Source organism: Ptiloglossa arizonensis, chromosome 6 (genome assembly GCF_051014685.1).
Source record: "Ptiloglossa arizonensis isolate GNS036 chromosome 6, iyPtiAriz1_principal, whole genome shotgun sequence".
NCBI classification, from domain to species: Eukaryota; Metazoa; Arthropoda; class Insecta; order Hymenoptera; family Colletidae; genus Ptiloglossa; species Ptiloglossa arizonensis.
The window spans coordinates 18278119-18294366 of NC_135053.1; the positions used below are offsets into that span (position 1 = coordinate 18278119).

At 38.4% G+C, this 16248-nt stretch overlaps 2 protein-coding genes across 4 annotated transcripts in view; one reads left to right on the forward strand and one right to left on the reverse strand.

Annotated features, from left to right (window-relative positions):
• Nucleotides 1–98: 98 nt before the first annotated feature.
• Scpx (Sterol carrier protein X-related thiolase) lies at nt 99–4568 on the reverse strand. Its single transcript, XM_076315389.1, has 3 exons — nt 3918–4568; nt 3424–3799; nt 99–3337 (listed from the first exon to the last, which is right to left on the reverse strand). Exons 1-3 carry the CDS (start codon nt 4345–4347, stop codon nt 2512–2514), a joined length of 1632 nt encoding a protein of 543 aa, XP_076171504.1. The 5' UTR covers nt 4348–4568; the 3' UTR covers nt 99–2511.
• A 731-nt stretch (nt 4569–5299) lies between these two features.
• LOC143148540 (uncharacterized) overlaps nt 5300–16248 on the forward strand; it is a 29273-nt gene continuing 18324 nt past the window's right edge. Inside the window, exons 1-8 of one of the 3 annotated variants that reach the window (XR_012992509.1) lie at nt 5300–5942; nt 6345–6937; nt 7029–7358; nt 7436–7504; nt 7578–8133; nt 8203–8482; nt 8571–8756; nt 8849–11070. Coding sequence is in view for 2 of the 3 variants with exons in the window: in XM_076314954.1 (XP_076171069.1) it covers nt 5786–5942; nt 6345–6937; nt 7029–7358; nt 7436–7504; nt 7578–8133; nt 8203–8482; nt 8571–8756; nt 8849–10502 (3825 nt within the window). In the remaining variant the exon portion in view is untranslated. Of the gene's footprint in view, nt 5943–6344; nt 6938–7028; nt 7359–7435; nt 7505–7577; nt 8134–8202; nt 8483–8570; nt 8757–8848; nt 11561–16248 lie in introns of those variants that run through there. The other 2 variants (XM_076314954.1, XM_076314955.1) reach the window with 2 other exon arrangements.

Genomic DNA, 16248 nt, shown 5'->3' on the forward strand with positions numbered 1-16248 from the left:
CACGTGTGTGCACGCGGAGCTGAGGATATCCTAGGCACTTTGTCTATGGTAGGCAGATGTGCCAGGAACCGGCATTAGTTCGATAAATTACCGTCGAATCCAGTTTCAGTTTATGCTTTATTATACATCGACTTCTTTTAGTATTTAATAACGTCATTGCTGGCAATTCTGCAGATGACAGGTGCCATTGTAAAAATTAAATGCACAGGATGTTCTAAGTGGTTGGGTAAAAATGTAAATTCTGTAGAGAAATTCACTCTTTGAGTTACGAATAAAACTGATTATACAATGAATATTCAACAAATCCTGTATGAGGTAACGCATCAAATCCGAGTTAAACGCAAACAAATCCGTATCGTCGATAATGAGTAATGTACACTACTTAACTAGACTGCATCTGGAAAGAAAAACCTATTTAAATAGACACCTATTTATGCGAATTATTTTCTTGTTTTTTTTTTTACTTAGAATTCAATCTTATAGTAGCTAAAATCGTCTCATGCATCGAATAGCATATTATCTATAATATATTTTCAATTCCTATACATTCTCCGCTATCTGATATTTGTTTATTCTTATTTATAACACAGATTAATTTGATTTCTGTTAAGAAAAATTTGTTGACAATAAACGACGTCTTGTTTCAAGATTTCACGTTGAAATTATTTCTATCAAAGTCAACAAAATTCTTTTCTTTAACCGAAGATAATGGGATCGCGATGTGAACGTGACAACCTTGATTGATATTTTTTCGTTAAATTATCAGGACAATATATCAAATTTTGTATGACAACATCCGTTATCGTCCGCATGGAATTGTTGAAAACATGTAGTGAATTTCTCGGCATACGTTATGAAACTTCAAACTTTTGTTTCAACTACTAAACGAAGTATTTACATAGTCGATGTTGTTTCAAACGAACAAATAAAAGAAACTTTCAACAGTCAACTGTCTACCATTTAATACACTCTACTTAATATTGTTTATTTTCATATGCAAATGCTTCTTTTTCATACTCTTCAATATTTAAATTTAATTGCAAAAAGTTAAAGATATGTATAACCTTAGTTGTTAAAACATTTTATTCATTCATTACTATTATTGTTTAATAACATTAGCCTTTATTCTTTATGTGGGTTAAATATGTACATACATCGCAAAAGAAAATAAACCGATTTCAATAATAGTTTCAAAATTAACCAAAGATGTTACTATTTTTAGCATCATTTGCATGAAATTAATCATTATTCATAATCTTCCGGGACTTTTTTCAATTTCTTTGTGAATATTATTTATTTAGAATAAGAACAGAATTCATTTTCATTTTTGTGTCTCATTTATTTTGTAATAAAAACAATTTGATATAAAAACCTATACCTTTCTCCTTATAAAAATTGTATATAACATTTTTGTTACACCCTGTTTCCAACTATTGTGTTATTAACAATTCAATAATAAGAATCCCATCAGTGCATTGTAAAAGCATTTGTAGAAGCGATACTCCTTAAGAACGTAGATCGCGAAAAGTATCTTTTAAATAATTCGTGTAATTCTAAATAAAATTAACAAAAATATCACTGTATAAAATTCATACGTATTTTTTTTTTATATTATTATGAATTCTTATAAAGTATTTATAAAATGATATAAAAGCTAATAAAACATCCACCATTTTACAACGTTTGTTAATAAAATGGCAATAACAATATATTTATACTACAAGCATGATTTAACAATGATATACATAAGTTTAACGAGTTCATAATAATTAATATTTAATATATAAACCAGAAACAAAAGAACCAATCCGGCTCAAAATCTAAATAAATTTAATCCAATTGATTACAAATTAATCTCAGATTTAATTTAAATCAATTTACGGTCTATATAAAGTATTAGATAATTTCAATTGTATTTAAAGAATTATTATTTGCAACTCTTTTATCACAATTGATTTATTATGATGTATTCATGTTTTATATGTTCTGCACATAAATATTTCAGAGAGTTTATTTTTAGTTATATAAATACTCTATTAAGAATAATAATCTGAAGTTGTTTAAAACAGTTTACTCATATTTTATAAATAACTTTCTGTACTGATATTTCCCTACTAATGATAGTGACTTTTATAGATAACAGCAATTTTATTATTTATAAAAATAAAATTCTAAGTTGATATATTAACTATATAGAATTATATCTCATATAAAAAGTCACAAACTTCCTATTTTTTTTGCCATATTATTAATATAGCAAAGAACGGTATGTGTATACAACAGAAATGAACAAATATAGTTGTAACTTCAAGTACATGAACAAGTATCCTCAAATCTTGATTTAAATCGTGATAATTCCTCGATTGTACAATTATATAATCTGTTATTCTATCATTTCAAATCTTATTCCTGTAGAATTTCTCTTTATCGTTATCGACATCGTATTTATGTACGAATGTTGGTATCAGAACAAATATGTTTCTACAATCAAAATTTCAAGATTTTTGTGATTTATAACTTGGAACGAAGAAGTTCAATTTTCTTAGCAGCACGCTTTTGTAAATCAATCAATTTCATTGCCATTCCAACATTACCCTGAATTTTTATTTTTCCTTGGAAAAAGGCTTTCTGTGGATTCAGTTTTCCAGATATAAAATCGATGACATCTGTGTCGCTAATTGTGATTGTAACATCGGGTTTAGTCTTCCCATAATATTCAATTTTTCCTTTTCCCGTTTTAGCATTGATAATCCATAAGCCCTCTGCACCACCTGGCCCATTTATTACCTTGAACCCATATATTCCACGAACTCTATCTATCAGACCATCTTCATCCTCTTGCATTGCAACTTCTAATATTTTGAACAACGAATGTGCTTTGAATATACTTGGATCTGCAGTTCCACTCACATCTCTCTTGACTACTCCTTGCTCTTTTGCTTCAGGGAAGCCCAAACGATATAGAGCAACTACAACAGCTCCACCTAAACCTATATTATGTTGCAGTGCAAGTTTTGCCTTTGGCACTTGTCTTTTACCAGCTTGACCTCGAAGTTGCCAACAAAGTTCAGTACACTGTGCCAATCCTGTTGCTCCCAAAGGATGTCCCTTTGAAATTAAACCACCACTAGGATTTATTACATATTTCCCCCCATATGTATTATCTCCTGCATCAACTAATTTTGCACCTTGACCAGGTAAACAAAGACCCAAAGCTTCATATGTGATAAGTTCATTTGTTGAAAAACAATCATGTAATTCTATGACATTCACATCTGTTGGTTTGTAAGAAGTCTGTGTAAATACTTTCTCAGCAGCATTTTTTGTCATGTCATAGCTATAAAAAGAAAAATAATAACATTATTTGTCTTTATTCTTGAAAATAAACTGAGACTTTTTAAGAAACACATTTATTACTCATACCCAATAAGTTTAATAGAACTCTTTTCTGAAAACGTTGAAGGCAGATCTGTAGACATTTCCATTGCCACAATTTCTACTGCTTGTGGTTCAAGTTTGTGTTGACGAATAAAATCTTCATTGGCAAGAATTACAGCAGCAGAACCATCAGATGTTGGACAACATTGAAGTTTAGTAAGTGGTCCAAATACTTTTGGAGAGTTCATTATTTGCTCTAAAGTATATTTATCTTGGAATTGAGAATATGGATTGTTTATGGAATGTAAATGATTCTTATAGGCAATCTTTGCAAAATGCTCTGGTTTTGTACCATATTTCTTCATATGTTCAAGTCCAGCATTTCCAAACATCTGAGCAGTTATTGGACTTGCATCTATATCTAAAATTAGAAGTAGAAAAAAATAGTAATATTAATGTATCTTTTCATGATAAGTTGCACATACTTTTAATTTTACAAGTCATAATTTCATGTATATTTATATTATTGTGAACCTAACCTGCAACTTCAGACATAATTTCCACATGTTTATCCATAGGGTTTGTACGATCCAAAAATTTAGACATTAAAGAACCCCTTTCCATCCTTTCAAAGCCAAGAGCTAATGCACAATCAATAGAGCCACTTTCAATCATTTGTTTAGCCATAAGTAAAGCAGTTGAACCAGTCGAACAATTATTATTTACATTGTATATGGGACAACCGGTGAGACCAACTTGATACAATGCTCTTTGACCACAGGTGGAGTCCCCATAAACATATCCAACACAGGCAGCTTTTATGGAATCATAGGAAATACGTGCATCTTGTAAAGCCTTTGTAACAGCCTCTTTTGCCATATCGGGATAATCGAAATCATCTCGTTTCCCTGGTTTTTCGAATTTTGTCATTCCAACACCAACAACGTAAACTTTCGTTTTCGGTGACATCTTGAGTTTTCTTGAAGTGAAATACAGAGAAATCGAAATCCGTATGAACTACACGCGAAGTCAACACTTGCACTGCTGTTTTATTAATTAAATCTTTGTGTGATGACTTATTAATAAGTTACGTAAACAAAGTTGAACTTTAATCTTTTATGTAAATATCTAATCATAAATAAAAACAAATAAAATCATTGAATGACAAAGCTACTTTGCAACTACATTCGAACATGCTCGATCGTTAAGCGTGAATACTTCCAATGAGATCGGAGACTCAATAGGAAAACAAGCATAGTTGGATCAAACAGTTTGCAATTTTCTTCTCGAGATGTCGCTTTCAGATGTTACCTAATTTAGTTTCTATTGATAAACATGTCGATGTTGAATAAAGTTTGTAAACATATCATATCAAAGTAATCAAAATATTATTTCTATGCAAGCCTTAAGATACTGAAATTGTGGATCTGCAATAGATTTGAATACATAAAAAACGTCAAAAATTGCACAAATGTGCATGTTTATTTATTTAAAAAATTTGTAATTAAATGTTTAATTATTATTTAAATTTTTACGATTCAAAATATAAAATACTTTTAATGTATTTTATTTTTATATTCCATTGTCGGTATCTCAATTTGAGACTTTGTCCAGCTAATAACAAAATGTCAAATATTAATAGCTAATACGAAATCAGAGAAAGAATGTTTGCAACTTTGTCCAAAATATTCAATTATTTGTTCCTTGTTACTAATCCTTGGAAGATTGCGGTACAATATTTTACCCACAGAAAGTATCACTACATGGAGTCGTTGATGGAAAAGTTTAAAGGTGAAACACAAAACATTTTGCAGAAACGTTCTTCCCGAATTTCATGTCGAGCTATATATACTAGAAAATCGCGCCGGCCATTGCGCGCTCGTGTTTTGGTTCCGAAAAGATGGCGGACTCTTGTTTTCAAGATCGGTCATACAGAAATACGATAGTTTTAAAATGCACTGCGAAAGTTGACATTTTGTACGTGTAATAGCGTCAAGTGCATGAAAGTATTGTTACGACAGATTTACTTGCCGAATCGGAGAAGTTTCTTCGAGCTTTGTAATTGACGCGAAAGCGGTGTCTTCAGCGTGTGGATTACACGAATTCCAATTCGAGTGGTTTTCAAAGATTTCTGTTGTTTTCTGTGCGAAACACAGCCCGAGGAACTGGAAACGATATCGTGACTTGAAGACTAAAATGATCTGATCTTGATGAATGTTTACAATGTTTAATACCCCGATGATTGATGCATTAGAAACACTTATTTGGTTAGGTTGATTAGCTAGGTAGACGTTATACCTATGATACCCGAACAACGTTTCACGTGTTCCTCTCGGTGGTTCACGTTAAAACGTGATATCGAATCAAGTTCGTAAATTGTTTATTAAATGAATTGTGCTAACCCATAATGGCGACAAGTGACTTTGACGTGGAGCTCTTTGAGCGAAGACTTCACACATTAAAGGATTCGCAGGAGTCAATACAAGGTCTTTCAGCTTGGTGTCTAGAAAGGCGACAACATCATAAAAAGATTGTTGCCACTTGGTTACAAGTGTTGAAGAAGGGTGAGTCTTTGTCTTTTCAGTTTACACCACAACAAAGTATAATACCACGAAGCCTAGCTTTGAAAGCTTTAGTAATTACTTCTTTTTATTTTTAATATTAAATCACTTGTCATCATATTGGAGGTTCCATTTGTGTAAAGCATATTGTTTATAATAATTACTAAGAAATGTCATAATCAATAGTATATTTAAATTGGACCAAATTACAATTGTAAAATTATTAGATCATAATTGGTTTCAAATATTTAAATCTATCTTTTCATTATTATAACTTGAATATTATTACTGTTGCTCTAAAAAAGCATATCTTAATCGTTCATTTAAATATTGTTTTTATTTATATATGTTTTATTTGATTATTTTAACATGTCAGATGATATTGCAATGTTTTTTGAATGACAGTAAAAGTTGAGCATCGCCTCACACTCTTTTACCTGGCAAATGATGTTATCCAATATTCCAAAAGAAAAAATTTTGAGTTTGTGGAATCATGGGGTACAACTCTGCAACGTGCAACGACTATGGTTAGAGATGAAAAAGTAAAACATCGTATATTAAGGATTTTCAAAATATGGGATCAACGACAAGTATACGACGAAGAGTTCCTCGCAGATTTGTCTGGATTAATTTCAGCAGCTCCAAAAAAGAAATTAGATCCTCAACCAATGGCTCCGCCAGAAGAGTTTCAAGCTGCCTTACTTATCTCTACAATGAGATCATGTGCAACATTGGAACAAGCAACAGATGCACGTTTACGAGACTTACGGGAAAGTAATATTGATATAGAAAATGCAGAAGAATTGTGTGCTTCTTTAAAAGATCGAAGGAGAGTTGAAGATGCAGAAAAAGAAGTTGATTCGGCAGTGAGAAATGTTGAAAATTATGTTCGTGCATTAGAAGCAGAGATCAGAGAAAGGACACAAGTCCTTGAGTTATTAGAACAGGCTGATCAGTTTTATGAAACTCAGAGAGGTGAAGTTAAAATAGTTACTAATGTAAGTACATTAAAGGCAATACCAAATACTATCTACTATACTATTAAAGTAATACAAATATGTTTTAATATTTAATGTCTTTTATAAATAGGCATACAGGAATTTTGGAAGTCGTGTAAAAAATTTAAAGAAGAAATTGGATGAACTTTTACCTACATTGGTTTCACCAATCCCATCACCGGATATAAATGCCCCATCTCCAAGTCCTGATAGCGATATAGAACTTCCAGGAGATGAAAATCAGCCTCAAAATCAATTAGGAATTATAGATGTAGCTCCCCCATCTATGTATGGTTCATATTCACACGAGTATGATCCTGTGCCAGTACCAGCTCCAGAATTGGGTCAGGGAAATGATTCTGGTGATTTTACTAATAACTTTTCATCCTTTATAGGAGGAAATATGGATTTTGGTAATATGGTAAGATATTATATTTCAAAAAATCTATTGTTTTTAGTAAATATTGTTATAATTGTCATATTTTTTGTTTATTACAGAGAAATATATTTAATGAAAGATCGTCAACTCCTACTGGAATGTCACAACAGTATAACGATTCTTTAGAGGTATATTTAATTAAGATGTGCATTTTTTATCACTTCTCAAAACATAATAAAAATTTCACATATTTTTTATCAGGCTAAACCAATAGAAGTAATCAACATGAGGCCCTCCAAGAACGAAAGTAATAACGCAGATTTTAATATCTCTAGCTTCTTAAAGACTGTTCTTCCTTCTTCTGATGGATCACAAGACCCTGGTGGAATCCCGGGTCTTGGACTAGATATTCCCGATTCGCAAGTGGAATCTCCACAGCGTTCAAACTATAGACATTCACCTATATTAGGGCAGCATCCTGTAACCCCTGTGATCTCAAGAATGATGGGTAATCAGAATACGCCCATGGGTGTAAATAATTGCCAGTTAAGTCACAGTACCCCTCTGCCTGTGCGGAATTTGTCTGGTGAATCACATACTCCTTCCCCTTACTCCAGTCAAAACAGTCAAAGTAATATTACAGGACCTTTTGATGTCCCTACCAATAATAATAACGTTAATCCTTTACCACCTCCACCGTTACCTCCACCTATATTTCTCGACGATGAAAATTGTTATAATAAGTTGCCACCTAAATTTCCTACATGGACTCCTCCGAATGAAACCATCAAGGAACCGGCCAAGTGGGAAGAAAAGGGTATGAGCTTACTCTGAAACGTAAATTACAACGGTTTGATTCTAGAATAATAAATACTTTTTAACATAGCGGGTTTCGCTATATCTTCAGGAAAGAATAGTATGAATCCAACCTGGCCTGGCGAGTGCGATGAAAAAACAAAGGGATGGATGGACGGAGATTCGGATAGGTGGGATACTAATAACGAGACTACGTGGGTGAACACTGGTAGAGGGAAAAGTGAAATTTTATCCGAAACGCCGGAATCGCCACCTATGTATGAAAAAGCTGGATTTACAGATCCAGTTGAATATGACGACCCTCAACCGCAAGAATCTCTTTTAAGTACTACTGGAGACGTAGACCATAGGTGAAAAATCAAATACTGTTATATATGATCATTTGATATGGAGAATGAAATTTAGTTCATGCATGCATTGCTGAATATAATTTTTCAGAGTAATACCAATTCCAATGACGGTGGAAAACCAATTACCATATCGGCTGATGAAAGCAGCGGATGTTGATCATCGTAATCTAATAAGCTTGACAGGAAGTCCGGCAAATCACAACGTTAATGACAGCTCTATGAACACGTTACCCAATAGTAGTAATTTATGGTCTACGGGCGATCAGGACTACCGGTAAGATACTTCTTAAATACTGGTAGTTATTACGATACGTTATAACTTTGGAAATCACTTTTTAAATGACGACGTTCGCAATGCAAAATCAGACAACACATGCAGCCTGGCGACATCGTGGAAAGCGTCGACATGGAAATGTCGGACGACGAGAGTGACAGTAAGCCAAAAGGAAGAGTATTGGTCGACGTGAGGTCACAAGATAGGGACATGAGAATCGGTAACCCGTCAGCATCGTCACAGCATATGGATATGGATATGCGTATGATTCCACTTCCTGCTGGGCAAATGCCGGGATCGCACGGGCAAATGATGCAAGATGTGCGCATGATGCATTCAGGACCCCCACCACCTCCACCTCCGCCGCCACAGTTTCATCCGGGTCAACCATCTTTCCATCAGGACCAAACAGACTTCCGCCATAATCCATCAGCAGATTTTCATCCGTCTCAGTCGAACTTTCACCAAAACAGACCGCCGCCCAACTTTCTACAAAATCAACAAGATTTCGGTCAGCAAGAGTTCCATCAAATGCATCAGAATCAACCGGATTTCCCGCAACAGGAGTTTGACTACCGTGACAATCATAATTTAAGACCTAATCAGGAATTCCTCAGCGAGCCACAGATGCGCGGCAGGTACTCCCAGTTGGCGGAGCATCCACACCGTGATATGGCTTTCCATCGGAATGAAAGAGGAGGACGAGGTGGTCGGGGATTTCCGAGGAATCGACGGGACCGATACTCCGACGATCACACCAAACAGAGAAATCTCCAAAATAATCGTAAACGGTCGCAGGATCAGCATCATAGGTCCTCGCCAGAGATCTTACCAAACAGTCGACCGTTGTTACTGCAACCACCGGACACCGTGGTCATTCTCGATGAAGAGGGTATGCCGATAGGGCTCCCCGACGACAAGGACAGTCCAGCGAACGTGGAGCATGTACTTGACGCGGACCAAGAGGAGATCGCTCAATCTCTATCGTTGGATCGTAGATCGTCGCACGGCACGCCTAATTCCCGCGATCTCGACCAACAATACCCTGGCGGATCGAGTCTCATTCATGAGCTCGAGCCTGAACAGCCGTCTCAGGAACCCGACGAACAGTCGAGTCAACAAGTGACGGTGGTGCCGGTGATAACGGACTCGAAGGACCCCCAGCACGGTCAATATGTACCGATATCGGAGTACGAGGAGCACGTGGAATCGGAACCCCTCATGTCGGAGAAGACCTGCGACAGCAGTGAGTCGCTCGAGAATCCCGGTCAAGAGATGCACCTCGTCGAACAGCACCTGTCGGAGCAAATGGAGGATCTGACGGGCATCGCGGCGAGCAACGATCTCAAGAGACCGTCAGTGAACGGTAGCTTCGACGAACAAAATGATGTCACATCCTGCAAGAAACGAATCTTGACGAACGGACCGCAGACGGCGACTGGTTCCGATTCGGGTCTGAACGGACCTATACCGCAGGTGTCCGCGGATGCACATTCTGGGATGTACGACTTCGACGGGCCCGTAGGACCCAACTTCCGGCCGCGTCTCGGTGGTCCCGTACCATTCCCACCGTGGAGGGGCGGGCCACCGCGCGGCAGAGGCTTCAGGGGCGGGCCCAGAGCACCCTGGATGGACAGAGGGCCTCGCGGTCCCGCGATCGGCAACTTCATGCCCAGGGGACTGAAGCGTGGCGGACAATTTAGAGGCAACGGCTTCAGAGGTCGAGGACGCGGCAACAATTGGTAGACAGACGTCCAGTACGCGACCAATCGCGCCGTCGATCATTCGCTGCAATTTCGTAACCAAGGGAAGAGACTCGCGTCGCTTTCAACGACCGTTTCGTATTCTGTACATACGACACCGCAAACCGTCGAGCTCGGGACATTACGCGTGCTATCTCTTCATTTGGAGGAAGAGGGGAGGCGGCAGAAGGTGATCCCAGACGGTGAGATCTTCCCACGCGGAGGATTCAGGCTTCTGCGCGATCAACTCGCCTATATACATATATAAATAAACTATATAAATATATAGATATAAAAGGTATCACGCAAACTGGATGGCGGAAAACTTTTCGCAACTTTACGCGAAAATCGGCGCTGCCAGTTGAGAACAAGCGTCGCGCGATGCGCAAGTCAGACGCACGTGACCGTACCACGCGGCAGTCGACGGACGAATGGTCTCGCGCGCATCTCGTTTGCGCACCATGTGGCTGCCTGTTCTCAACCGGCGGCACTGGTCTTCACGTAACTTTGGGTCAAGTTTTGTGCCCTTCAGCGTACACACTCTCGGACAGCTCGAAAATCACACCGTACATGTATGTACAACGTTTGTTAAGATCTAGATGTATTATTGAAGCGCGTCGTCGTCGATGGCTTCGGTAATCGAATTTACGTTCTAGGATTGTACGTAAGGCAATGAAACGTCTGTTTCACGTGTATGCGTTAACAAGTACAAGCAGATATTTATCGTCAGGTCGGTCGACCCGTGGAAGGTTCGTTTTCGACGAAATTCGGTCCGTCGGTATCGCGGGTCGCGCAATTGGGAACGAACAAAGAGGCGGGGGGAGTATTGCCGGTACGAAGTCGTCGGAATTCGTTTTCACGGGTCGCTTGTTTGTTCACTTGCCTCTACATATAACTGCTAACTGCCCGTGTTTCCGTCGGGGCTCGATTTATAGAACAGGCGTGTCAATGAACCTTCAAAGTGTATTAATAAAAATGCAATGTTTATGTTCTGGTCCACTTCGTACATTTCCCCTGAAATTTTTTTGTTTGTTTAACCCAGCAGGCGCATTGTGGACGATGCGGTCGGGAGGGGGGAGGAGGGGAGGGGCGGTTCTCTCGCGGTTTGTCGACACACAGGCGGTGCGCTGAAATTCTTGTCAATCGGTCGCGGGAACAGACCTCGACGAGAAGACTGCGCCCGCGTTACCGGTTTTCGTGGTTTCGTTTCGCGTTTCGCCGTTGCGACCGACGGAAAATTCGAACGTAGAGAAATGACGAGCGAACGAGTCCCGTTTGGCAACGACTTGTTCAATTTCACTTTTCACATGCGTTGAATTCACAAGCGAATTATAGAACAAAGCTATGTATACGTTTACATATATATATATATATATATATATTATTTATATATTTACTGCACATCGAATGCACGTCGATGTACACACGACAATCCCGACGACACGAAAACTTTCGTTTAGCGCTTTAAACGACCCCTGTACCTTTATTACTCATAGTTTCGTCGCGTCAATTTTTTCCGTCTCTTGGTGGGAAGTTAATCGTTAGATGTAGAAAGTAAGTTGGCAAGCAAACGAATCCGCCGTCGGAATGTCTCACTTAGATATCGATATGCGAAGAGAAAAAAAAACGCACATGAAATTAGTGTAGCAAGATAAATCCTTGGAAAAACCCAATCGATTGTTTAATAAAACATTGCAATCTACCGAGGACCTTGCCAGCACTCGATCGACGAACATCGTCATCCTGTTTGACGTACACTGTATTTTTTTCGTACCCATTTGTTTCACCCTTTAAAGCATTCCGGTCGAAGCATTTCTTTTTTGTTTTTTTTTTATTTTTATTTTTATTATTATTATTTTTTTTTTTTATTTCTTTCCACGTGGTCGACCGTGACACGGAGGAACCGAAGCGTCAAGTTTCAGTTTCTTCCCGAAACCGTAGCAGGCGTTGCTTGTATATTGCAGTTTCCATAGATCCGTAGCTCTTTTGTTTCCGTCCGACTCGTTTTAACTTCGCTCGCGTCGCTTCTCGATCGTTGTTTCGACCGTTGTTTTCGGCAACCGTATAATATTTTTTAAGATTTTATTTTATCCACGGACTCGATGTATTTATAGATTTACAAATGGCGGTTTACTTGCATCTATAAATACTCAATTGCTTCTCTCTAGATAAATTCTTTTCCTTTCTGGAGAATTTACCGCCAAAAGGAACGAAAAGAGAAATTCATCGTGATACGTTTATTTTACGTCTATTGATTTAAGGTTGTACGAAATCTCTATGGATCTCCGAAATTACGACGTAAAAAATTAGATTTTAATCCTTCACGTTCGCGTGAAAAAAAAGTCTTTTTTCTTCTTTTTTCTCTCTCTTTTACCCTCTCGTTAGATTCTTTACGAATGCATTACTTTGTTCAGAATTTTTCGAAAAATTAAGAATCTTAACTCGGTTCGAAGTGTACTTTACCGGTTGGGGGCATTCGAAAAAAATCTTTCGACGAATAAATTCGCCGTTCGTGGGGATAACCGGCTGCACCATCGACACTCCATTGAAACACACGTCCCGTCGTTTCATCTGTGAATGCTTTAAAGGGTATATCCCCGCGGATTTGAAAGAATCTAGGACCGCTTATCGATTCGTGTGTAACTACGCGCGACAGACACGAATACTTGTAACACGAGCACGAGTATGCGAGCAACAGATTGTATAAATATATATTGTACAGTTTTTAGCGTTATCATTACCTTGCCTCTGTACAATGAGGAGAACAAAATGGCGATCGATCCCCCAGTCGAGGTTCTCTTATCCGATTACTTTCTCTCTGTCGATTCTTACTATTTTTCTTTTTTTTATCATTTTAAATTCCTGTAATGAAATTACCGGAAGGATATATATACATACATGTATATATATATATACACACACATATATGTATATGTATATATATGAATAAAATATACTCGCGTGCAAATGTGTCTCTGCTTGAAGTTAAGCGGAGTAGACGGTGCGTTCGACCACGAAATTCGCAATTTCCACCCTGTTATCATTTCGAACGAGCAATTTCTCGAAATTTACGACCGGTTGTGATCGCATTCGGTTTCTTTTTCTTCTATTATTTTTTTCTCTTTCTCTCCCGAAAACGAAATACTTTCATCGGCAGACTTTGGGGAATTTTCGTTCACCGTATTGATTTTGATCATCGATCGACCGCGATCCGATCGCAAGTGACCGACTCATATCGACTCCCCGCATCGCGGAGGAGGTGGGGTGGGGTGGGGGGCGGCGCAGGAGTGGGGAGGGGTTGCAAAGTATCGGAGCACGCGAGAGATTTATCGCGGTTCGCGGAGTGCGTGCGAAATGACGAATCGTATCGATGAATACACGCGATACGGGGCGAAACAAATGTATTTTGTCGCGCGCAGCGGGCTCGAGGGGATCGCTCCTTGGGTGTTGTTCGATCGATGCCTTTTGTTTAATGCTACGCGACTACGTAGGGGATCGGTGGAAGTTGCGAATTCATCGCCGTGGCACCTCTTACTTCGCAAAGCCTGCGTGTGGTCGTATCGATTTTGGCGACGAAGCCGCGCGATAACACAGTGTGCGTGATTTAAGCGGTGGCCCCCTTTTGCGCGGGTGTAGTACCTTTGCTGTTTCGTTGTACGATACCAGGCGTGTTACTGTTCGAGCGACGAACGAGAGGATTTATTACAGAGGAAGGACAGAGAGCGCACCGGTACACTCGAAGGAAATATTTTTCCGCGCGCAAAGAGACTCGAGCGTTCGTAGAGAGCCAATCTGGGCAATTTGTTCGCCGATCGGACCGCGATAAAACGGCTCGAACGAAACACGTGAACCATTTTCTTTTCTTTTTTTTTTTCTTTTTGGTTACAACCACCTTGACCGGCCGTTCATGCCGCGTTATTCAATTTTGTAATTTATATTGATTCGATTTATCGCTGCCGGTTCCACCTATTTTTTTTTTTTTTTTCCCCACTCGTTGAAAGGAAATAAAAGCGTTTGCGAAAGTATCGGGTCGTTTCGTACGTTTTTGTGCATTTTACGAATAATTGTAAACATACGCGAACCCAGCGGAATAAATCGTGAAACGTTCATCGATGTTTTCGATTCACTCACGTCGGTCGTTGAAGCGAGTATGGGCAAGATTTACAACCGAATGATTGATTACAATTGAAACTAATTTACGAGTATAAAACACGGAGAATCGATTTTTCAGAGTATTCGTCGTACGAGGGGAAGACACATCGGGGGAAACGTACCACGCGAGTCCTCGTAAAATTGAATTATTTTTTTTGGGGGGGGGGGGGGTGAATTGATAATCTTCGAGGAGTTTCTCGGCGACAAATATTCGCGACGGATGTTACGTTATCTCCGATACGGGCGCGCGAAAGTTACATACTTATCTCGGGTGTGATTCACTCGAAGATACGAAGAGAGTCGTGAAACGACCCGATACCAACAAACACGCCTCGATCGTGTGAGCGAATGGCCATTCACTGTGGATGATCGATATTGTTTTTGCGTATCTGTACATACATATTTATCGTGGACTGCGAGCGAGTCGCTTGATGTTACGCGGTGATTTGCGAAACGGTATAATAAACGCGGCGCCGGAGCGTGTGACGATGAACGCGGAACTCGGCGCGGTCAGTTGCACACCGTGACGCGTCGTTCGAGTCGATTTTATCATGAATTCGAGGGAATTAATTTCGAAGGTATCGGTGTGATATACGTGGTTCGATCGAGACGATCGCGCGGAATCGTCGACGAGAGAAGTGCCTTCACACGGTGAATGAAAAGTTTCTTTTTTTTTTTTTTTTTTTTTAAACACGTGTCGACAAAGCGTTCACCCTTCACCTCCCCTCGGCCGAGAATTAACATTTGACGCACTCCCCGACGGTTTATTTGTTCGTTGACATATCAGAGAAATTTTACGATGGATTTCAAAGCTTTTCGCAGAGTGATAATTTTTATTTCGTTGTACGAAGGTTCGATTCGAGAGAAAAAGTATCGACGGGTGGGGCGCGTGACGAGGAAATGTAAAAGAGAAAAAAAAACAAACAAGAAGAGAGAGAAAAAAAGGAATCGAGTATTTCTTTTTAGTTTCTACCGGTAGTGTTCGAGAACTTCCGGCACGGTGCGTAGAGGCAATCGATCTGAAGTTCTATTAATACGTCAGACTCGATTATCCCGGACGATAATCTCGCAAAGTAGGCTATTATTTAATTATTTAATAATAGATCGCCAATGAGTTTTATATTCCCACGTAAAACCGATTCTGCATACCGTGTATGCTGACTATATGACATATATTTTGTACGTTGTCCAATAAAACGAAAACGCGGTAAACGAATGTCGATTTGTAATCGCGCAACGGATATACATATAGATTGAGTTCCACGTCTCGCGGGGGAGAAAATTATTCATTTCGTTACGTTCACGAATGGAAGTAATTGTGTAATTTATGGTTGTATAACAATTTTATAAATATAATGTATATATTATATGTTATATTTATACGTATGTATATATGTATATGTTTGACGCGAGTACATAGATACTTAAAGGAATCGAAGTTCGATGAATTTGATATATATATATATATATATATATATATATATATATATATATATATATATGTATATGTATATGTATATGTATAATACACATATATTTGTATCGTAATTTAAGGTCGTTATTGTCTTTGTCTTAAGGCACAATACACTGAAGAAAGA

Bases quoted from the DNA above. Each gene is read 5' to 3' on its own strand.
- Scpx (XM_076315389.1), bottom strand. From the start codon at position 4,347: ATGTCACCGAAAACGAAAGTTTACGTTGTTGGTGTTGGAATGACAAAA. The intron at 3,800-3,917 runs GTTAGGTTCACA...TTCTAATTTTAG, and splicing joins AATTATGTCTGAAGTTGCAG to ATATAGATGCAAGTCCAATA. The intron at 3,338-3,423 runs GTATGAGTAATA...TTCTTTTTATAG, and splicing joins AGTTCTATTAAACTTATTGG to CTATGACATGACAAAAAATG.